Below are 21,385 nucleotides of genomic sequence, written 5' to 3' on the forward strand. Positions count from 1 at the left end.
CGTGGAGGCAGCTGGAGCTGCCTCTCTGTGCTGCAGATGGGACTGAGCAGCTGGCTGAGGTGCGAGTGCTGCCGGCGCTGGGATGTCCCTCTCTGTGCCCTCATACCACAGCCTTATTCCTTGCCCCAGGCGTCTGTGCCCGTGGCTCTGCTGCCCCCACACCAGTCACAGCAGCCCACCTCTGCCGCGAGCCTGCAGTCCTCATGGGTCACAGCCCCACAGTGGCATTTCTGCTCAATGACATCTGCATTGCATTGGGTATGGGGAACCAGCACTTCACCGCGTCCCTGCTGCACCAGCGTGGCCCCGTTCCCTTCGGTGCGGGGCTGTGGGGCCTCTTCAGGCCAGCGTGGCTATGCTGGGGCTCTTGCTGGCCCCTTCCTCTCACCCGCAGGGGCCTCTCCCCGGTGGACCGGCACTGGCTTTCTCTAGCCCGGCACTGGCTGAGGGTGGTGCAGGCAGGTGAGCTGCTGCGCGGCTGGCTCTCAGCCAGCCAGGGCTGTGGGGCAGGGGGGATTTCCTTCCTCCAGGTGGGTACTGGGGATGGGCGCAGGGGATGGGGACCAGCTCCCCAGCTCTGTGCTGGAGCGTGCCAGCCAGCCCCGCAGCGTGAGCACCGCTGTGCTTCTCGGTCCTACCCGGCGAATCGTCCCACCCCAGAGAAGAACCAGCAGCTGTTGGGGAAATAGAACTGGCACCTTTATAGAGAAAATAAAATTACAACAAAGAGGTGGGTGTGGGAGCCGCTGCTGGGCAGCTGGAGGCAGCGCTGCCGGGGCAGGGGCAGTCACCCTATCCCTGGGGGTTGAGGGGCTCCCTGCGGCTCTGCCAGGGCCGTGCAGGGGTGCGAGTCCCTGCGAGGGCAGTGGCTCCTGGGGCCGGCTGAGGGCCGAGCCCCGGGGGTGAGAGGGACCAGGGCAGGACGAGGAGGTGGGATGTGGCCGGGACGGTGGGGACTGGGAGCAGAGGGGGGCACGGCGCGGGGTGGAGGACCCCCAGACCGCACCCGTGTGCTGCAGCCCAGGGGATGCGGGCGCAGAGTCCTCTGGCCAGTGGTTGGGGCGGTGGCCCGGGCCGGGAGGTGCGGGTGTGCAGTGCCTCCAGCACCAGCTCCCCGCGCTGGGGAGGGCAGCTGGGGATGGTGAGTCCTGGGCAGCCCCTGCAGGGCACGGGGGCGGCAGTGCGGGGCATGCGGCGTCCCCGCCGGCCCCCAGCAGCTGCCTCCCGCCTCTGCGGCGAGGGAGGGAGATGCCCGTCTCCCCAAGCGCCGGGCCCTACGAAATCTGGTTGTTGAGCTGGCCTGGGTACTGCTCAAATCGCTTGTTGGCCTCCTCGCTGAGTGCATCGCCTGGGGGGGGCAGAGGGCGAGAGCTGTGAGCTGGGGCACTGCATATCCCCCGCCCCGCCAGCACCTCTGCTACCCCTGCAGCTGCCCCCAGCTCCCCAGCCCCTGCCGCCCCATGCCAGCCCGACCATCCTGCGCCCAGCCCCACAGCCTGCCCCAGCCCCACTGCTTCCTGCAGCCCCCTCGTTGCCCCATTGCCCACTCTGTGCCGCATCCCGGGGTGGTTACCAATGTGGCAGCTGTGCACCCAGATGCGGTGCCCGTCGTACTTGCAGTTGCATTTCATGGCATTGTTGGTGAAGTCGCTCTCTGCCACCTCGAAGTTGGGGTTGATCACGACCTGTGGGGCACTGACAGTGAGGGTCGCAGCCCCCTGCCCCACACCAGCAGTGCTGCAGCCCCCCACCCTGTCTGCTTGGCCCCCCTGGCCTCGGCAGAGCTGCTGCCTGTGGCACGGCCTCCAGCCCCCCAGCCCGGGCAGGGCTTGTCCCCAGCCGCGGTGGGATGTGCTGGCGGGCTGCAAGGAGCTGGGGGCTGCCCCTGTAGGGGGGGGCGTGCCCTTGTAACTGCACCATGTGCCCACGAGCAGCGTTCCTCAGAGCAGGAAAACCTGGGCTGAAGCGTGCCTGAGCAGTTCCCGCATGAGCCCTGCACGTCCCACACCAGCACGCACCCCGCCAGTCCCACCACGCTCCAGCCCGCTCAGAGAGCAGGGGAGAGAGCGCCGGGGGGGCTGGGCTGCATGGTGAGCCGGGGGTGCAGGGGCAGAGAGTGGGGGTGCACGCGGGAAGGCGGGACGAGGGCCCAGGGGCGGCTCAGCTGCAGCACCTGCAGGATGTAGTTCCCTGGCTTGACGTCGGTGATGTCGATCCACTGACAGTCGATGTCATGCCGGTACAGGTCCCAGCAGCCCACGGTGATGCCCTGCTCCCCAAAGTTGGCACACTCGTACCGCTTGGCCACGTCTGCAGGGAGGAAGAGAGCGCGGCTCGTCCTCGCTGCAGCCCCCTGCACAGCCCTCGTGTCACCCCTGCAGCGCGGCCCCAGCCTGCACAATGGCAGCCCTGCGGCGGGGACGCGGGCAGGGACGGGGACGCAAAGCATCACGGTGCCCACCTTCCTCACACTCGGTGTCCTCAAGGCAGAAGCTGGCCTTGTGTCCCTCCGCCACCTTGGTGCCATTGGGGGTCAGGATGTCGTAGTGGGTGAAGATGTCCATGCTGTGGTAGTGCCTGCAAGAGGGAGCCCGCAGCTCCGGCTGCAGCAGTGCCCAGCGGCTGGGGAGTCGGGGCTGCTCGGGGCAGAGGAGACCCACAGAGCGGACAGCCTACAGCCCCAGTCCTGCCCCCTCAGTCCTGCCCCCCCCCCCAACACTGCTTATCCAACCCTGAGCCAAAACGGACCCGGGTCAGCAGAAGGCACCTGACCCGGCCTCCGTGCCACAGCCGGCGCCACCCTCGCCCAGCCCACCCCAGCAGCACCATCACCCTCTTCCCACCCTGGCCCCCTGCCCAGGCTGTTACCCTGCCCGTGCTGCGCACGCACCGGTGGCACTCGTGCCAGACCCAGGAGTGCCGGCCAGCCTTGGGGCGGAAGTCGGCGCGGCCGTTGTTGTGGATCTGCGAGGAGAAGCGGAGCAGGCGACGGTGCCCGTAGGGCCAGTTGGCCAGGCGGGCCGAGCTGGAGAGGCAGTTCTCCTCGGCAGCACAGTACAGCATGTGCAGCGGCCGATCCTCGATGTACGCGGTCTCCTGCACCAGCGGGGCGTGCAGCAGCAGGTCGGAGGCGGCTGGGGAGCAGGCAGCTGCTCAGCGACAGGTGGCCGCTCCACCGCGCGGCGGGCAGCAGGGATGGGCGAGCACTAGGGCTGGGGTGAGCACCCAGAGCAGGCAGGGCTGAGCCAGCCAGGGGATGCGTGCCCTCCCCATCGGCTGGGCACAGGCTGACCCGGCAGCCCCGTCATCGGCAAACCTCGCTGCCCGCAGCCCCATTGCTCACAGCCCCTTTATCTGCAGCCCCTGGCCCCACAGCACCACTGCCTGCAGACCCCACAGCCCCCACTGCCCGCAGACCCCACCGCCCACAGACCCCACTGCCCGCAGCCCCCGTTGCCTGCAGACCCCACTGCCCGCAGACCCCGCATCGTTGCTCACTCTCGGAGCAGATGACGCCTGCGGCGAAGCGTGTGCCCGTGTTCCTGCAGTTCAGGCTGGTGCCGTGGTGCTGGCAGTGGCTCAGGGACATCTCATGGCCGGCACACTTCACCCCACTCAGCACCATCTCCGTCACGTTGCTGGCGTCCCAGTACCACGTCTCCTAGGGAAGGGGTGAGACAGGCTGGGCGGCAGAGCTGGCTGCCACGGGTGCCCCAGCTCGCACGCGCCAGCACCCTGCCCACAAACCCAGGCTGCCCACAAGGGCCCCATCCCACGGCATGGAGCGGCCACGTCCCTTTGCCCCCATACAGCCCCACAGCCATCAGGGAAGTGCCGGTGCCTCTGCTCGCCAGGGTGTCACCGGGGGCCTCCCCACCGGCACCTACCGTCACCGCGTGCAGGGAGTAGCCCAGGCCAAGCTGGCGACAGGCCACCATCGCCTCCTTGGTGGTCCAGTCATCGCTGCACACCACGCCCCACTTACTGCCTCGCTTCACCTCCACACGTCCCTCAAACGCCGTCCTCCCGCCAGACAGGCGGATCTGCAGGGAAGCCCTGGGGCCGTGAGCAGGCACCCCACGCCACACCGCCTCGCACCCCGTCCCCGTCCCATCCCTGCAGAGCAGTGGTGGCGGCACGCTGCCCTGGCCAAGCTGGCGCTCCCACCTACTTGTAAGCCATGGTTAGCGAATCCCAGACCCAGCTGGCGACAGGCCACCATCGCCTCCAGCGTACCCCAGCCTTCGCCGCAGACCAGACCCCAGCGGGGCTGGTCCCCATTGCCAGCCCCCACCGCCACCTCGACCCGCCCCTCGAAGCGGCTCCGGCCCCCGCTCAGGCGAATCTGCAGAGAAAGGCAGTGGCAGCATCATTGTCATCACAAGTGATGCACTGCTGGGGCCGCAACCCGCAGGACAGTCCTCCCCAGCCCCTGTCCCTCAGCGGCCACAGCTGCCCCATGCCCCGACACAGCCAGGGATGTGCTGCAGCACCTGGACGGGCCCTGGGCCGGGCACCCGGGGGAGGTAGCAGCCAGGAGCTGAGCAGAGCCAGCCACAGCTTTGGTGAGCACAGAACTCGCCCAAACTGGTGGGACTGGGGCCAAGAAATTGCTTGTGAGTTTGGGAATTGTCTCACCAAAGCAGGAAAACCATAGCATCAAAGAATGGTTTGGGTTGAAGGGACTGGTAAAGCCCCCCCAGTCCAACCCCCCTGCAAGGAGCAGGGACATCTCCAACCAGATCAGGTTGCTCAGAGCCCCGGCCAACCTGGCCTGGAATGTTTCCAGGGATGGGGCATCCACCGCCTCTCTGGGCACCCTGGGCCAGTGCCCCACCACCCTCAGCGTAAAAAATTGGTTCATTTCGAAATGGCATTCTCATTTCAGAAATGACAGGTGTGAGAGAGTTAAAAGTTATTAAAAAGCTCAGAGTGGATGAAATGACAGGTGAGGGCAAACAGGACCACGTGGCTCCATTTGCTCATTTCATCACCAGGAAAAAAAAACACTCTCCTGGTTGGCCCACAGCAATTTTTTTTCTGGTGCGCTGGCACAGGCTGGCAGCAGGGAGAGCAGCAGGGAGCAGCTGTCCCACACCACCCCACACCATGGGGCCCACAGGGGGCCCAGAGCCCCCTGTGGCCTCCCTCCCGCCCCTCTCCTCACAGGGGCAGCTTGGGACTCCCACTCCCAAAATACCCAACCCCTCCAGGGCAGCCCTTGCCTCAGGCAGGGGGAAATGCGTGCGGTGCAATGGGGTGCACGGGAGGGATGACGGGCCATCCTACAGCAGGTCCCGGGAGCCCTCCCCCAGCACCCCACTCCGGGGGCCCCGATGCCAGGAGCTGCCGGGCACCGCGGCCCCACGGATGCCGGCAGCCGCCTGCGGTGCGCACCAGGTTCTCGTAGCCCATGTAGGGGATGTTGCAGCGGACAGCCGCGTCCTCCGTGTGCTTGCAGTCCTCCTGCGTGATGTTCTTGAAGGGGCAGCTCCAGAGGGACTTCTCAGTGCCCAGGCACTGCACCTCGTTCAGGTGGATGGGCCCCGTCCCTGCCAGCAGGGAGAGCAGCACTCAGGGCCCGCTGGCACAGGAAAGCCATGGCCACCCTGTCCCCATGGCTGCCCTTGCTCCTCAGCACACATCGAGGGAGCCCGCTGTGCTCCTGGCCCCACGGCTGCTGCGCAGGGCAGCATGGCGATGGCCGCGGTGCCGCTGGGTGCTCAGGGCAAGCCCTGCACCACGTGCCGCTGGCAGCCAGGCGCCCACGGGACAAGCCCGGCTGCGGCTCCCCACAGCCCACCAGAGATCTGCGTCTGGACAAGTGCCTTGTCTGCAGGCCCAGGAGGGCGATGTCAGCCCCTCCACCCCAGCCCTCACCTTGGCCCATGCGTGCCCCGGTGAGGGCCTCCTTGGCACTGCCGAAGCCCAGCTCGCGGCACACCACGCTGGCTGACAGCAGGTTCCAGCGGTCGTCACAGATCGTGCCCCACTCGCTGCTCCTGAGCACCTCGACGCGGCCCTCGCCAACCTTCGCACCACCCTTCAGCCGGATCCGCGCCTGCAGGACAGCAGGGTCAGGGCTGGGTCCGTGGCACGGCGCGGTGCTGAATGGCACGGCGTGGCACACGGCACGGCATGGTGTGGCACAGCACAGCACAGCGCAGCGCAGAGCTTGCTGGCCATGACTCCAGGGATGCGCTGGGGCAGGACACCGTCCCCAGCTCCTGCTCCACGAGTTGGGCACCCAGGGACCTGCACACACGCTCTCGGGTGCGGCCTGGGGGACAGAGCGCTGCAGTGGGGCAGCGGCCAGCTGCAGGCCACTGCGGGACTTGGCCCGCTCCCCGCAAGGCTCACCTGACCCGGCTGCTGCTGGCGCTGCTTCTTCTTGTGGGCACTGCCAGTGGCAAAGAGGGGCCCGGGCACGCAGCTGACGACGGCGGGCATGCCGGCCCTGCAGGCGGCCGAGGCGTTGCCCCGGTAGAACTCGAAGGCACACATGGAGAGGTGCACCTCCGTCCCCGTGCAGGACACGGAGTGCAGGCGGTAGTTGAGCTGCTGCCGCTCCGTGAAGAGTCTACAAGGAGAGAGGAGCCCTGAGACACGACTGGCACGGTCAGCCAGCGACGGCAGTGTTGATGGCCACCCTGCCTGCGGCTGCGCCCGCTGTCCGTGCCCCTCGCTGTCCCCTGGGAAAGACGCGCTGCACCTGCCCCATGTCCCCGTGGCACGGGGACACGCGCAGCTCCAGCGGAACTGAGCGGGGCTCCTGGCACTTCAGCTCTCCACTGGAGCCATTTACCTCTTCTTGGACCCTACATCCTCCCTGCGCTTTTGTTTAGGCTGAGATTTGGAGGCCAGCCTGGAAAACAGAAAACAACAGTCAAGGAGCCCGGGGCCTCGGGCTGCCACCTCCACCGGCTGCAGTAACACGGCGACCTCAGCCTGCCTCGACTTTCACTGGAGGCTGAACTGGGCACACTGGCCCGGCAGGGAGACTCATGCACGTCCCCTTCATGTCACACACGGGTGCGACAGCATCATCGGCTTCCCTCCGCAGCAATGATGCAGTTTCCTGCCCACATCCCACCAGGAAACTGTGCCAGATGCGGCAACATCCCGTGCTGCCTTCTCACACAGCAGAAGATCAAACAGCAGCAGCAAGGATTTGATCTGCCGGCTACAAGCGAGGTGTGCCCATGTCCTCCTCCAGACACCAGGCAATGTCGCCGCGCCACGCTCCAAGGGGAGCAGGATGCGCAGCAAGCACAGCACCAAGCAAGCAGCGCGGGTGGCGGGCGCTGTCCCCAGTGCCCCAAGGCACAGTGATGCTCGCTGCAGGCCTGCAAGGACCCGCTGCCAGCAAGCGGAGCGCCCCAGGCGCATGGAGAGGAGGCGGCCCAGGGCCTGGCGCACACATGGCGTATGTACGGCGCCAACGCGCTCGCAGGCTTTGCTTCACTCGGGGAGAAAGATGCCAAGCAGGGTCAAAACCCCAGGGACCACACAGAGTGAAGGAGAGTGCCCCAAAGCAGGGCAGGGGACAGACACCCCCAGGGACAAGGCAAAACTGAGGCTGGCAACTGACCCTGCTGCCAGCGGCAGGTTGGTGCCAGCCTGCACAGCCCCGCGAACCCCGGCACACAGCAAGGGGCTGCCAGGAACGGGGACTCAAGCGGCAGGGCAGAGGACACCAGCGCCCATTCGCACTCACAGAATCACAGAAGGGTTTGGGTGGGAAAGGACCTGTAAAGTCCATCTACTCCAACTCTCCTGCAAGGAGCAGGGACATCTCCAACCACATCAGGTTGCTCAGAGCCCCGGCCAACCTGGCCTGGAATGTTTCCAGGGATGGGGCATCCACCGCCTCTCTGGGCAACTTGGGCCAGTGCTCCACCACCCTCAGCGTAAAAACATTTTTTTTTCCTGCTGTCCAATCTGAATCTATCTCCTTCTATTTTAAAACCATGACCCCTCGTCCTACCACACCAGGCCCTGCTAAAGAGGCTCTCCCCGTCTTTCCTGCAGCCCCCTTTGGGCACTGGGAGCCGCTCTCAGGTCTCCCCGGAGCCTCCTCTTCTCCAGGCTGAGCAGCCCCAGCTCTCAGCCTGTCCTCACAGGAGAGGTGCTCCAGCCCTCCCATCATCTGCATGGCCTCCTCTGGACTTGCTCCAACAGGTCCACATCCTTCTGTTATTTGGGGCTCCAGAGCTGGACGCAGCGCTGCAGGGGGGTCTCACCAGAGCAGAGGGGCAGAATCCCCTCCCACAACCTGCTGGCCATGCTGCTGGGGATGCAGCCCAGGATGTGGCTGGCTTTCTGGGCTGCAAGCGCACATTGCCAGCTCATGGTGAGCTTCTCGTCCACCAGCACTCCCAAGTCCTTCTGCTCTCAATCCATTCTCCGCCCAGCCTTTATCTGTGCCTGGGGTTGCCCCAACCCATGTGCAGGACCTTGCACTTGGCCAGAAACCACATTTTGACCCTGCACCCCGTTCTGGGTCCCCAGTACAAGAAAGAAATCAGCTAAGCGGTGTGGGCCCCGGGGACAGCCACCGAGACAGCCGGGGCTGGAGGAGAGACGGAGGGGCGCGGGGCTGCTCCAGCCTGGGCTGAGATGGCTTCAGGGGGCTTCAGCAGCAGCCCGCCTGTGCCTGCAAGGGGCTGTCAGGGAGTCAGTGCCCAGCTCTTCCAGCCGTGGGAAGGAAGAGCGCGAGAGAAAACAGGCGTGACTGCAACGCGCGGTTCAGACTCGGTGTAAGGAAAAACCTTTTCCCCATGAGGGCTGTTCAGCGTTGCAGCAGAGGCCACAAGGCTGTGGGATCTCCATCCTTGGAGGTTTCCAAAAGCCAACTGCATGAAGTCCTGGGCTGACCCACAGCTGGCCCTGCTCCACGTGGGGGGTTGGGTCAGAACACCCCAAGGTCCCTCCCAGCCCAGATTAGCCTGTGACCCCACGTAAGACTGCAGCTGTGCAGCCCCAAACTGGGGCAAAAAACCCCGGCAAAGCAGCGCGTGACTTTCAGGAGACAGCTCCTGCTCCGGGCAGACCACAGCTTCATGGACTTCACAAAGCATTCCACCCAGTCCCGCGGGAGAAATACCCGCTCACGGGAAAGGGGCAGCCGGCACCAAACCAGACAAACACAGCACAGTGAGGGTGACCTGCGGGTGGGGGGCTGAGGGGACCCCACGGGCTGACCCTGTCTGGATTTCCACCACCAGCGCAGCATGGCTGCAGGAGCTGGCGAGGACGCTGTGGGGACACAAAGCTGGGAAGCGTTACAAAGAAGAGCTTGCAATGGCTCCGGAGCGTGGGGCACCTTCGGCACCAGGGACGGCAGTGGGAGCAGGGCCAGGCCGTGTGCTGGGGGCAGAGCGACGTCTCCATGCGGCCGGGGGCTCAGGTGGGAGATGCCATCCCATAGCCCAGAGGGGACAGGCTCCGGCTTGCCACGCCCACCACCAAATCCGGCACCAGGATTCAGGGACGGAGGGAAAGGGGAGCCAGACGACCCCTTGGGACTGGCAGAAGGGCAGCAAGAGCAAATGGGCAGAGGGTGCAAGAGATCCTGAGCCGATGCAGCATGTGGGACACATCACCCAGCATGGCTAGCGCTGCCATGCCCATTACCCTGCGACCAGCATGGCTGGCACTGCTGAGCAAGCGCGCTCACGCCTGCGCCAGCCCACCCTGCACGGAATGGAGGGGTACACAGCTTTTCCAGCCTCCCCACCACTGCTTTCTGCAGAAAGCAGCCCATTTCCACAGCCTTCCCTCCCTGTCTGCCAGGAGAGACAGCTCTGCTCCGAGGCCTCCCAGTCCCCGTGGGGCCACAGCACGGGTGCCGCAGCCCCCTCCGTGCGTCCCAGGGGATCCTGCGCACAGTGGGTCTGTGCTGCAGATCCCAGCCCTGTGCCAGGACTCCTGCCTGGTGCGCGGGACAGGGGTTGCTCTGCCTGAGGCACAGCCAGCCTGGGAGAAAAGTTGTCTCTAGTGGGGGACGGGGGACCCCAGCACGCATGAGCAGATCCCACCGGGGTGGGGTTCATCCTGCCTCCCCAGCACAGCCCAGGCCCTCAGTCTCTGCCGTCCAGATCCATCTGCACCAGGATCCGTTCCGACGGCAGCGACCGGCGGGGCTGGACAGCCCAGCTCTGCCAAGGACTCAGCAGATGGGGCGCCCCGGCCCCTTACCTGCTGCCTGGCCTCAGGCTCCGGCCCTTCGTCCTGGCTGCGCGCTTCAACCGCCTGCAGGAGCAATACCACGCTGCCCAGTCAGGGGCACGTGCAGCGCCGGGTACCATGCCGGCACCATGTCGTGGGCAGCGTGACCCCTGGGCCCCTCGCTCGGGCCGTGGTGCTGCTGGACCATCCCTGCCTGGCCTGGCTGCACCCCTCCCCTCGGACACAGACCTCCCACACTCCGCACCAGAGGGAAACGTGGAGGTGCACCACTGCCAGGGAGCAAAAGCTGCCCTCTCGGAGCAGCCCCTCCAGTAGTGCACGGGGCAGGTTGGTGACCACAGCCCTCCAGCCATGCCAAGGCCATGGCTTGGTCAGTGAGTGCCCATATGGCCAGCTGGGGCTAGGACTCGCGAGCAGCAGGGATGGGAGTGATGCTGGGGAGCCATGATGCCCAACAGCATGGTCCCCTGCTGTCCCCCCAGCACTGACCCGTGTCCATGGCACTGTCCCCAGCTCTGCTCCAGCCCTATGCCCCCAGCTCTGCTCTGACATTCCAGTCCCGCAGGGTCCCTGCCAGCCCCACTCACTTGTAGAAGTTCCTGTTGATCTTCTTCTCGGCAGGGAAGCCCATCATGCCGCAGATGACATGGCTGTTCTGGCTGCTCCAGCCCTCGTCACAGATCTGTGCCCAGCTGTCCTTGTAGCGCACCTCCACGATGCCCTCCGTCACCGGCAGCTGCCGCCGAGCCCCGGACACCGCTGGCCGCAGGCGCACCTCCTCCACATGGCTCTGCTCGGTCTGCAGGGCACAGGTCAGCCCAGGCTTGCACTGCACCCCGCCACCCCAGCTCCCCGCCAGCCCTTTCCCAGGGATGCCCTGAGGATGCAGGCACCCGCAGGAGATGGGGTCCCCAGTCCTTGGTGCGTACAGGAACGACCAGGTCCTGCATCTCTCAGGCCACATCCGATGGCCCTGTGCAGCCAGAGCCCCCTGTCCCCCCAGGTGCATCTCCTGGGCATGCAGCCGGGTGACCCAGCGCCGCCGTCCCGTCACCTCAGGGTCCTGCACCCGCAGGGAGGGTGCCCAGACTGTCCCATGCCCAGGCACCCACACAGAGCAGGACAGCAGCAGAGGGTGCCGGGATGCGGGGCAGAGTCTGCAGGACGTGGCCCCAGCCCCCCTCCCCTCACAGGAGCCCTCCTGTCCTGCGCCCAGAGCTGTGCCATGTCCCCACACCCAAGCCACATCCTGAGCAGAGCCTTGTCCTCCGCAGGCACTGTGGCTGGGGGGAGCAGGGCCTCAGCCGGGTGGAGAAGGGCAGCCACGAGAGCTGGTCTGAGAAACAGAGAGCCTGGGAGAGAGGGAGGGAGGGAGACGCCAAGCATGCCGGAGGAATGCGGCGTGGGGGAGCAGGTCTGGGACCGAGGGTCCCTGGTAGGCAGGAGAAAGAAGAAAACAGATGTCAGAGGTGTGGGACGGACTCCCTGGCCCAGAGAAGCTGCTGAGGGAAGGGGCAGCTCGGGATGCTCGGGGGAGGCCGTGGCAGCACTGCTCTCCCATGCCGGGCAGGGAGGGATGTGCCTGCTGCAGGGCTGCCTGCTGCGGTGCCGACTGCTCCCTACAGCCCAGAGCTGGGTTGGGCTGGGTGCGCCCCAGGGAAATGGGTGCTCAGGTGACTCAGGGGCACTGCGGGTCCTGCAGGGCTCCCAGCAGCTGGCTGAGAGCTTCCTCACCTCGATGACGTTGGAGTCCTTGAAGCCTGGGATGCGTTCATCTTTGCAGATGACACCCGCATCTTCCTCGTGGCTGCAGTCGCTGTTCCCCCAGCCCCGATGTTTGCAGTCCCCAATGCTCTTCTCGCCTCCGGCACAATTCACGTTGTCCAGCCAGATCCGCCCTGCCAGACACCAGGGTCACGTATGGGTGGGGGCCGAGGCCATGCAGCACCCCCCGGCAGCAGGGAAGGGGCCCGTGTGGCACGGCCAGGGACCACGCAGGCATACAGCAAGAGCGTGGGTGCTGGGCTGGGGCAGCCCTCCCTTGGCACACAGCTGAGGCCAGCAGAACACCAAGAGTAAAGCCCTGTGGGTGTGGAGTTCCCACCTCCCTAGGGGGCTGCTCTGCCAGACATAAAGCCCCCAGATAATGTGCGCCCCGGGGTCTGCACAGCACCTCACCTGCAGCACAGCCCGCGACACCTCTGCACCATATGCCCACACCAGCCTGGACCTGCAGCCCCATGCACCCCTGAGCACGCGCAGCCCCGCTGCTGCAGTGTGTGCCTGCAGCCACCCCATGTCCTGGGTACATGCGCAGCAGCTCACGCGCAAACACACAGTTTCCCCGCCCGCTTGTGCACACACGCACATGTGCACACACGCGTGCACACACACTCTGCCGGGCGCTCAGCAGCCACAAGACTGCCTGCCCCTGCCCCTCCACTCTGCCAACAGTGCACACAAACCCACTGCGGCACACGCAAACCCGCTGCGGCACACGCACTGCCCCACGGCAGTGGGCCTACGTGCAGCCACAGGCAGGCTGGCCCCAGCCCACACGCTATGGGGGGCTGCACCCACCGCCCCTCTCTTACCGACGCCTTTGCCGTACTTGGCGCTGTGAGCCCAGCCAGTGGCAGCCACAAAGCCAAGATGCCGGCACAGCACGTGCGCGTTGGCCAGCGTGAAGTCATCGTCGCAGATGGTGCCCCACTCTTCATTGTAGAAGACCTCGACCCGGCCCTCGTTGTGCTTGCGTGGGTAGCCAGCCAGGCGAAACTTCAGCTGGGGTTTGGGGCTGTGCGTGGGGCCCAGAGGAGTGGGCTGGGCGCTGCCCACCCACAGCCACACACTGCCCAGCAGCACCAGCAGCTCGCGCCATGCCCACGCACCGCAGCTTCCCATGGCAGCTTGGCTCTGCAAGGGCAGAAAGGGTCAGGGCACGCGGGATGGACGAGCTGTGCCTAAACACCAGCTCCCCTGATGCAGACCCATCCTGGTTAAACGCCCTGCTCACATGCAGCTCTGCTCAGCACCAGCACGCCCACGCGTCTTGTCCGTCCACAGCTGCAGCCACCCTTCTCTCGCTGCCCGCCCAACACCTCCCACATGCAGCCCCCTGCACCCGCCCCGCACCTCCAGAGCTTCATCGGCCGGGGCTCTGCCTGGCGCCTCCCCGACACCTCGCACCCCCCTGCCAACGGCCACAACTGAAATCCCACCGAGCCGCTGGTCGCATCTCCTGCACCAAAGGACCATGAGGCAGATGGGCAAAGGGGGGTGCATCACCCCCAGCACAGTCAGCTGGAAAGGAGGGGATCGTCTGCCCAAGCAGAGGGAGCTGGAACAGGACCAGGGCTCGGGGAAAGCCCGGCTGCCCCGTCCAGGAGCTTGATCTGCCAGGGGCAGAGCAGTGCAGGGGCTGCCGGCCGTGAGGGGCTGCCAGCCATGAGGAGCAAGGCAGCCGGAGCCTTTCGCATTCCTCTCCGTGCGGCATTTCTCCAGCCCTCCAATAACATCCGCAGCTCCCTAAATACCTGCGGGAGACGTAGCATTCCTGCACCAGCCCCATCGGCAAACAATGGTGAAAACCCTTCTCTGTGAGCCGCCTTCCAGCACGATGCCGTTTACCCCTCGGGGACCACTTTAACCACGCAGGTGCCGCAGCAGCCCAGGAGCAGCATTTCTGCACTGCAGCATCAGCCCTGCTCCAGCCTGCGCTCACCGCGCGTTTGATGGCAAAGCTGCGATGCTCACCCAGCATGGCGACCCGCCTGGCTCCTGCCACCACAGCCCCTGCCCTTCCAGCCAGTCCCTCCACAGGCGAGGACGCACAGCCCAAACCTGGGAGCCCCTCGGGACAGGCGCACCAGAAATAGGTTTCTGTGCCCTACACCCCCCGGCCCGAGAGCAGACCCTGCACACTGCACTCACACCGATTCTGCTTGGCATCAGGCAATGTTAAAAATGAGATCTGGCTTGTCCATAAGCAGGGGTGATGTATGACTCCAGTGTTTAGCTACAGGGTTACAGAGGAAGGAAGACAAACGCAGACCCCGCATGCTCCCAGTGTGGGGCTGTGCCGCAGGGACCCTCCCCAAGGTGCCAGCACCCTTCCCGAGCCAGCACGCGTCCCTGCGAGCCTTCACAGCCACTCAGGGCTCGCTGCTGACAAGCCAGTTTGGTGGGATTGCGGGGGTGTATCAGGGCACTCTCGGGGATGACGCTGCAGGAGCCCCTTTCCCTGGACTAATTAGCCCTGTCCACGTGTTGCCCCTTTGCTCCTGGCCTCTCGGCACTGTGGGGTGACAGCAGAGTGCCTGCAGTGGCTTTGGGAAGGCGGTCCCAAAGGGGCCAGGCAGTCCCCCCACCCAGCCTCTTCGTCCCCTCACCGTCAGCCTGGTGCCCAAGCACAGCCCACCACCCCGCCAGCCCCTGGGGCAGGGTTTCTGCAGAGGCTCCACTAGCAAGAACTGGCCCGTTCCTGCTCTGTTCACCTTTCCAGATGATGCGGGCCAGGTCACCCCTCTAGCCTCTGGGAATGCTCCTGGACCCAGGGCAAGGACGAACCAGGACGGTGCCCAGAGACAGCCCCTCTTCCATGCCCATCGCACCACAAAAACCCCTGAAGGGGCCCAGCCCTGCTGCCTGCCCCTTCGGGCATACGCCACATCGGAGATGCCACCAAGGGCAGCGAGCTCCTCGGGATGAGCGCCTGGTGCCCTTCGGGATGCTCAGGGAGAGAGGGTGAGGGGTAACAAGGACCAACACCACCCATCCAGGCCAACGCGAGACATCACCAGCCCCCTCGGGGCAATCACATCAGCGCGGTCCGGCCCTGGGGCACGGGGGACACGGCAGTGCCGATGGAGACACAGCAGCCGGCTGGAATGTGCCCCGGCCAGGGCAGCCTGCGAACCCCGGGGTTGGTGGGAGCTGGCTCCAGGCTCCTCACACCTCAGCTCCCGCTTTGGCGCTGCCAGAACAAAACAAAGCCCAGCAGGAAGCATATTTGTGGGCAGGCAGCAGGGAAACACTTTGCTGAGCCCTTTAATCAGCGTGTTACGGCGGGGAAGGACGGGGTGGGCACAAAGGGCCACTGCAGCCCCGCAGCGCATCGGGGAAGGGGCCTCTGGGCTCGCCGGGGGCAGGCAGGGCAGGAACGCTCCATCCATATCTCTGTCTGGAAAGCAGTGAGGGGATGGGTTTACCATTTCACGGCAGTAATAAAACATTTCTTATCCCACCCATCGGGCACCAAGGGGACATGCCCCCTGCCCAAATTAAGCATCCTCAGAGCTACGCCACTGCATACGACACAGAAGTCTGGGCCCTCTCAGTGCTAACTGCACCGTGGGAGCCTGTGACATCTGCGCGCGCACGCAGACTGCCGCTTCCCCCGCGCTCGCACTGAACCAGCACGACCATCTCTGCTGATGCGACTGTGGGCAGGCTCCAAGCTGTTTTGCAACGGGGTCAGTGCAACACCGAGAGACAGCAGCACAATTAATGCCAGTTTCCACAGTTCTGCAGAAATACCCGTGTCAGAAAGCTGGTGTGACCTTTTATGAGATCACAGGTTTGGTTAATTGGAGTAACTGTGTTGATATAACAGGCTGAGACTGGAAGGCATTCAATTCATCTGGCACCACCTTTTAATGAATAATTAGCACTCAACAAAATCAGTGCACCTTCTACTAACTGGATTAAAACTGGTCACCTGCTGGATCTAAAATGTGGTTACAATGGGGAAGTCACCATTCAGTGGGCTTTCTGGTAGGCATCACATGCTTTTCAAAGCAAAATCGTGTCTGGAGGAGGAAAAAAGTCCTCTCCCGGTACAGCCTGTAAGGACAGAAAACGGGGGACAGTGTGGAGAACTGTGATGGGGACAGACCAGGACAGCCTGGTAAAACAGCATCATGTAGCCTACATCCTTGGCGACAAGGAATATTTAATCCTGTGCATTTAGGAACAAAGCACGAAGGACCAGAGACCGGCACCTGAGAAAGTGCTTGGGCTTTGTGCAGCAAAGCATGAAGTCCCCACCGAGCCCCAGCAGTGTGACCCCCAGATCTGGTACGCTCCGTCTGAACAGGATCACTGAAATCACCAGTGCCAGTCAGACCGCTTGGCTTGACGTGAGGTCTTAGCCCCAGCCCTGCAGCGATGTGGGGCAGCCCCACACGTGCCTGCAGTCTCACAGCCCTGCCAACGAGTGCCCGGCCTCACGTCCAGCTGGGTGTGGGGCACAGCCAAAAGACCTGATCCTAGGAGAGCCTCCACGTCCTGACATCGTGCTGGCTAGGATGAGAGCTGTAAGGCTGCGTGAGGCCACGACAAACGTCCCCCAGCTCAGGACCCCAACCCCTGCAGCAGCGGCAGGAGACGCCCTGCTCTGTCATCCCCAGCTCAGCTTCCTCAGCTGCTGCATTTAAAAGCTCACTGTGGGTTTCTCTTCCTCACAGTCCTTCAGTTGCTTCTGAACCTGCTCAAACTTCTGCTGTCCATTTCTGCATTAACTTCAGCTCGCTGCCACCCTCAGCACTCTTCTCCTGGGTCATGGCTTTCCTCTGCTCAGGCTCCAGCATCCCTCATCCCCACTGCACCTCCTCTGCCCTCGCAGCTCAGCTTGTCCTTAGCTCCTGTTGTTCGCCTCGGACTTTCCCAGTGCAATGTCCTGTTGAGATCTGCACGGGCCAGCAGCACTTCCCGCACCCAGCCTGGGTGTCAAGCTGGCCAGGTGTGCTCCCTATGGCACGGCAGGAGCCGATTCCCTGTTTCTGTACTATCTCCCTCTCCGAACGTGCTCCGAGGCCACGTGCCAGGGATGTCAGGCTAACAGGGCTCTCATTGTCCAGATCACTTTTTCCATTTTCTGAAACGCGAGCAGTGCGTTTGCTCTTCTCCAGCCATGTGACACTGCCTGACTTCCCACTCCGCTGGCAGGCTTTGCTCCCAGTCCTGCCTGCTGCTCCCGGCCGGGACACCCACCCCTGGCCCCGCGGGGCTGTCCCGGGGAGTCGCAGCACAGCTTTGCAGGCTGGCGGAGGGCGCCAATTCATGCACAGCATCTCCCAGTTTCAGCCTGGGGCCCCTTCCCTCCAGCTGGAGGGCCAGCCCTGACACCGCCTTATGGGACCGCAGTCCTGCTGGCTGGCATGGTGGGAGGACATGAGATCTGTGCTGGGGCTGGGGCTTTCTGGCTGGGACAGACAACCCGGGGGGGCATCCCTCTGCCCTCGAGGGGCTTATCACCCAGCACAAGAGTCCCAAGGAGGATTTCCCATCTCCTTCCCACCTCCAGCCAGGAGAAGGTGCACTCCTTTGCCCAGCCTCCATGGGCTATTCCTGCCAAGAGCAAGGATCCCACAGGGGCGACAGCCAGTGCCACCAGCTGCACAGTGGGAACGTGAGGGCTGGTGCTTCAGAGGACCATGAATCTGCAGCAACCGCTGAGAGCGAAAAAGGCAGAGGTGCAGACAGGCTGGGCACGGCCAGTCAGCACCTGTGGGAAGCGCAGGGGCCCAGGAATGGCCTGTGACAGGGACGAGGTGTCCAGGCATGTCCCCTGGCTGCTGCCGGCGCACGTCTTGGACTGGAGCCGGGCACAGTCCTGCCCAGCCTTGCCTGCCTCAGGCCATCCTGCCGCCAGCTGCCCGCCCCAGCCAGGGATGGTCGCCTCTCGGACTGGGGCTCCTGCCAGAGCTGCCGGCCAGCCTGTGCCGTGCCGTGCCACGCTAAATGTGCCTGCCCCAGCGTGCGTGGGCTCAGACACACAGCAGCGCTCACACTGCAAGTGGAAAGGGCTCGGGAGGACAGGCTGGCCTTGAGCAAATGCCGGGCATGGGAGCCAGAGAGCAGCCCAGGTCCTCGTCACTGCCCAGGAAACCTCAGGAATGTCCCGGCCGGGTGCGTGCAGGGCCCCGAGCCACCTCCCAGCCCACGGCGCAGCTGGTGCTGGCGGTGGTGCGACCAAGAGCCCTGAAACCCCAGGGCTCCCCGCACTCCCCTGGCCTCGGCCCCACGCTGCTGAGGCCGGCGTGGGCACAGGGAGCCTTCAGTGCAGAGAGAGCAGCAGGAGCCATGGCACTGCTCGATCTGCTCCCACGCCAGCCCCACTGGCTCTGCCTGTCCCAGTGCACGGGGGCTCCTGTGCACTCCTGGGACAGACCTTGGCAGGGCTTGCAGCCCTCCGGACCAGGCGCTGCCCCCACCATCACTCCGCTCCCCTGACTGCGTCTTGCACAGGGGCTGAGCCTCTCGGAGGGGCTCAGCTGTGCTGGTGGAGGCAAGCGGTGCTGACAAGGGGTGCCTGGAGCCCAGCGGGGGCTGCTGGCTCACAGGGACTGTTTAAATCTGATGTGCCATTTGGCACCAACTGGGCATGCAGAGGGGCATCGGTCCACCGCAGTGAAACCCCGGTGAATGGCAAACAGACCTGGGGAAGGGGCAGCTCCTGATGAACAGGGGCCCCTGGCAAGTTGACATGTTTGGTCAGTGTGCATTAGGGGAACCAAGCGCAGGGCATCCTTGCGGCATGAGGACAACATCCCAGGCTGCAGCAGCAGAGACAGGCCAGGCCACGGCAGGCGCTGCAGGAGCACACTCTCACCAGTGGCCTTGGAGACATGCAGAGGGGCATGGAGCAACTTGGACACTGACAACTGAAGGACTCAGAGAAGAGCAGCACAAGCGACCGAAGAACTGGGAAGCTTGCCAGCACAAGAAGGAAGAAGCTCCCTCTGTTTATCCTTCCTTGGGAAGACTGAGGGGTGACACGGTCACAATGCTGAGGCCCACACCAGGACATCCCTGAGAGAGGAGGGTTGCATCTCCAGCACCGGGGGGAGGAGAAGGTCTGGTGGGTCCCATGGCTTCAGGCACTGGGCTCCATCCCTCCCCTTCTCCCCAGAGCACCAGCACACGCAGCCCATCGCTGGCCCTTTCGCAATCCCAGCTGCCTGGATGGGCCTGCTTTGCTCTTCCTGCTTCCCAGCAGCACTGGGAATCGTGTGTGCTTGAGCTGGGGGAGCCCCGACATTCCCACCCTGTTTGGGCGAGGACCAGCTGGCTCCCTGTCTGCAGGGGTGGCATGGGATTGGAGTGGGCACAGCCAAGGTCTGGAGGGCAGCAGGGCTCTGAAGCTGAACTGGTCCCAGAAGCACGGGGAGCAGCCCAGGGCCACCAGAGGACCTGGCCACTCTGGCAGGCTTGGTGATGCCTCCCAACACCTCTCAGTGGCTAGGAGCTCACTGCCCCTCACACCCAGAAGGCAGAGTGGCTGTACATGCCATCTCGCTGCATGCCCCCATCCCGGGCAGCGACAGGGACACTGCTGCAGACAGCAGACCTCAGCTCCCGAGGCTGTCAGTTGGGGCAGAGCATAGAGGGCACACTGGGGCTGTGCTTCCCTTCCCCTGCTGACTCCAAGTCCAGCCCCACTGGGCTACCTGACGTCCCTCTGTCCTGCTGTCACCCTCTAAGCCAGGGCAGGTCACAATACAGCTCTTTGCAGCTCCTACCACCACCCAGTTTCCCCAGGACACAGCAAGGTCCTCAGCTCTGCCAGAGCTCTGTCTCTGCTCTGGAGGGGCAGCCCTGGGGCAAACCAGCTGCAAGCGGGAGGGAAAGACCCCGGAGGAACACGCATCAGCCACACGGTCTCAGCAGCCCGGTGGGTCTGAGGGCCCAGGTGTGCTCAAGCAGAGGCAGCCTGCCTGGAGCTGCTGGGAGGCAGGTGACCTGCTCAGTGGCCTGCCTGTTCCTCCGCAGAGCAGCTGGGAAGATGCAGGGCCAGCAGTGAAGAGGGAATCTCCCCCGGACGCCCCAGCCCTCAAACCTCACATCCCTTCATCCATCCTCTCTTTCAAGGGCTACAGCAAACTCCATCTTCATGGAAATCCTGAGTCCCCACTGGCCTTTGTAAACCGCAGCTTGGCAAACAAGCCGCCTGAAGCCTGCACACAGCACGCTCGGGGATGTGCTGTGGCTGCACAGTCCCGGCGTGGCAACCCCCAAACCCGCCGAGTCTGGCGGGCGCCCCTTCCCATCGAGCACGTGGGACACGCACGCTGCCCGTGCCCTCACCCCGCACCGGGACACGCGGCACCGCTAAACGGCTCGACACGACTGCCCAGCCCACGGCGCTGCGGGCAGAGCGCACAACGCGAGCTTCCTGCAGTAACACCGGGCACCCCGCGACACCCCTGGAAAGCCGGAGCCCGCACCACCAGCACCCCGCAGCTCTGACAGCCAGGGCCTTGGGCGGTGACACCGGGCCCCTTGGACGCTCACGCAGCCGCTCCCCGCCCCAGCACAACGGCCGCTCCGAGACACCCGGCCCCCGCGCACCCGGCTCCGCTCCGCGCCGGCCCGCCCCGAGCCCCACCAGCCCCGCGCCGCCGCTCCTCACGCCCCTCCAGCCCCACGGCGCGGCAAACCCCGCGCCCCCACGCCCGGCTGCTCGCACCCCGCCCCGCTGCTCCTGGGACAGTGCCGCACCGGCCCGAGCCGCGCTCCCCGCCGGCGCTGGGGCCGGTCCCGCTCGGCTGCCCGGGGCGGTACCTCTCGTCCCCGCGGGCTGCGCGGCTCCGGCAGTGCCGAGCGAGAGCGTCCAGCCGAGTGCCGTGCCGTGCCGAGCCAAGCCGTGCCGCCTCTCTCCGCCCCGGCCCGCCCCGCGCTGTGCCCGAGTGTCCGGGGCCGGCCCATGCCGCCCCGCCGCCCCAGACCACGCCGAGGGGCCCCGGCCCGGCCCCGCAGCCGCTACGACGAATACGAGCCCCGCGCCCCTGGCCCACCGCCCCGGGATGGGGCCGGCCCCACCAGGGCCCCCGCCCCGGCTGGGCTCCGCTGCAGGGCCGGCACCGGTCCCCTGGGACGCAGCCGCGGGGGCGAAGGGAGCTGCCCGCTGTGTGGAGGCTGTCCCGGGCCTTCCTCCGGACAGCTCAGCCCTCCCCGCTCCCCCGCGGAGGGTCCCCGAGCCTCGCTCGTACCCGTGTGGCCGTGGGCACTGGGTCCCACCAGCCCGGGACCACCGAGCTCCCTGTCCAGTCTGGGTGACCCACGGCAGCCTCGGGTACAGGGACTGGAGCGGCTCCCCGGGCACGGCAAGCCAGAGAGTCCCGCAAAGGCGCAGGGAAGGGCAGGGCTGCCCCAGCCCCCCAGCTCCTGTGCTGTCTTGGTCACCCCTGCC

The 21,385-nt window shown here is 65.3% G+C and overlaps 1 protein-coding gene across 4 annotated transcripts; it reads right to left on the reverse strand.

The window, feature by feature from the left end:
• Window positions 1–677: 677 nt before the first annotated feature.
• LOXL3 (lysyl oxidase like 3) lies at window positions 678–20,902 on the reverse strand. 4 transcript variants are annotated; one of them, XM_086747264.1, is made up of 16 exons: window positions 20,758–20,902; window positions 12,786–13,107; window positions 11,926–12,089; window positions 10,779–10,990; window positions 6,806–6,865; window positions 6,361–6,580; window positions 5,881–6,061; window positions 5,398–5,552; window positions 4,172–4,345; window positions 3,888–4,043; window positions 3,499–3,661; window positions 2,891–3,134; window positions 2,462–2,577; window positions 2,174–2,310; window positions 1,574–1,685; window positions 678–1,348 (listed from the first exon to the last, which is right to left on the reverse strand). In XM_086747264.1, the coding sequence occupies exons 1-16, from the start codon at window positions 20,899–20,901 to the stop codon at window positions 1,275–1,277; spliced, it is 2,634 nt and encodes an 877-aa protein (XP_086603390.1). In that variant the 5' UTR covers window position 20,902; the 3' UTR covers window positions 678–1,274. The 4 variants fall into 4 exon arrangements, with proteins under 4 accessions (XP_086603390.1, XP_086603391.1, XP_086603392.1 ...); XM_086747265.1 differs by lacking the exon at window positions 6,806–6,865; XM_086747266.1 differs by lacking the exon at window positions 3,888–4,043.
• Between the last annotated feature and the right edge of the window lie 483 nt (window positions 20,903–21,385).

The sequence above is a fragment of the Chlamydotis macqueenii genome, chromosome 4, assembly GCF_036417535.1.
Source record: "Chlamydotis macqueenii isolate bChlMac1 chromosome 4, bChlMac1.mat, whole genome shotgun sequence".
Lineage (NCBI taxonomy): Eukaryota > Metazoa > Chordata > Aves > Otidiformes > Otididae > Chlamydotis > Chlamydotis macqueenii.

Bases quoted from the DNA above. Each gene is read 5' to 3' on its own strand.
- LOXL3 (XM_086747264.1), bottom strand. From the start codon at position 20,901: ATGGGCCGGCCCCGGACACTCGGGCACAGCGCGGGGCGGGCCGGGGCG. The intron at 6,062-6,360 runs GTGAGCCTTGCG...GCTGTCCTGCAG, and splicing joins GCCAGCAGCAGCCGGGTCAG to GCGCGGATCCGGCTGAAGGG. The intron at 2,311-2,461 runs GTGGGCACCGTG...TCCTCCCTGCAG, and splicing joins GGACACCGAGTGTGAGGAAG to ACGTGGCCAAGCGGTACGAG.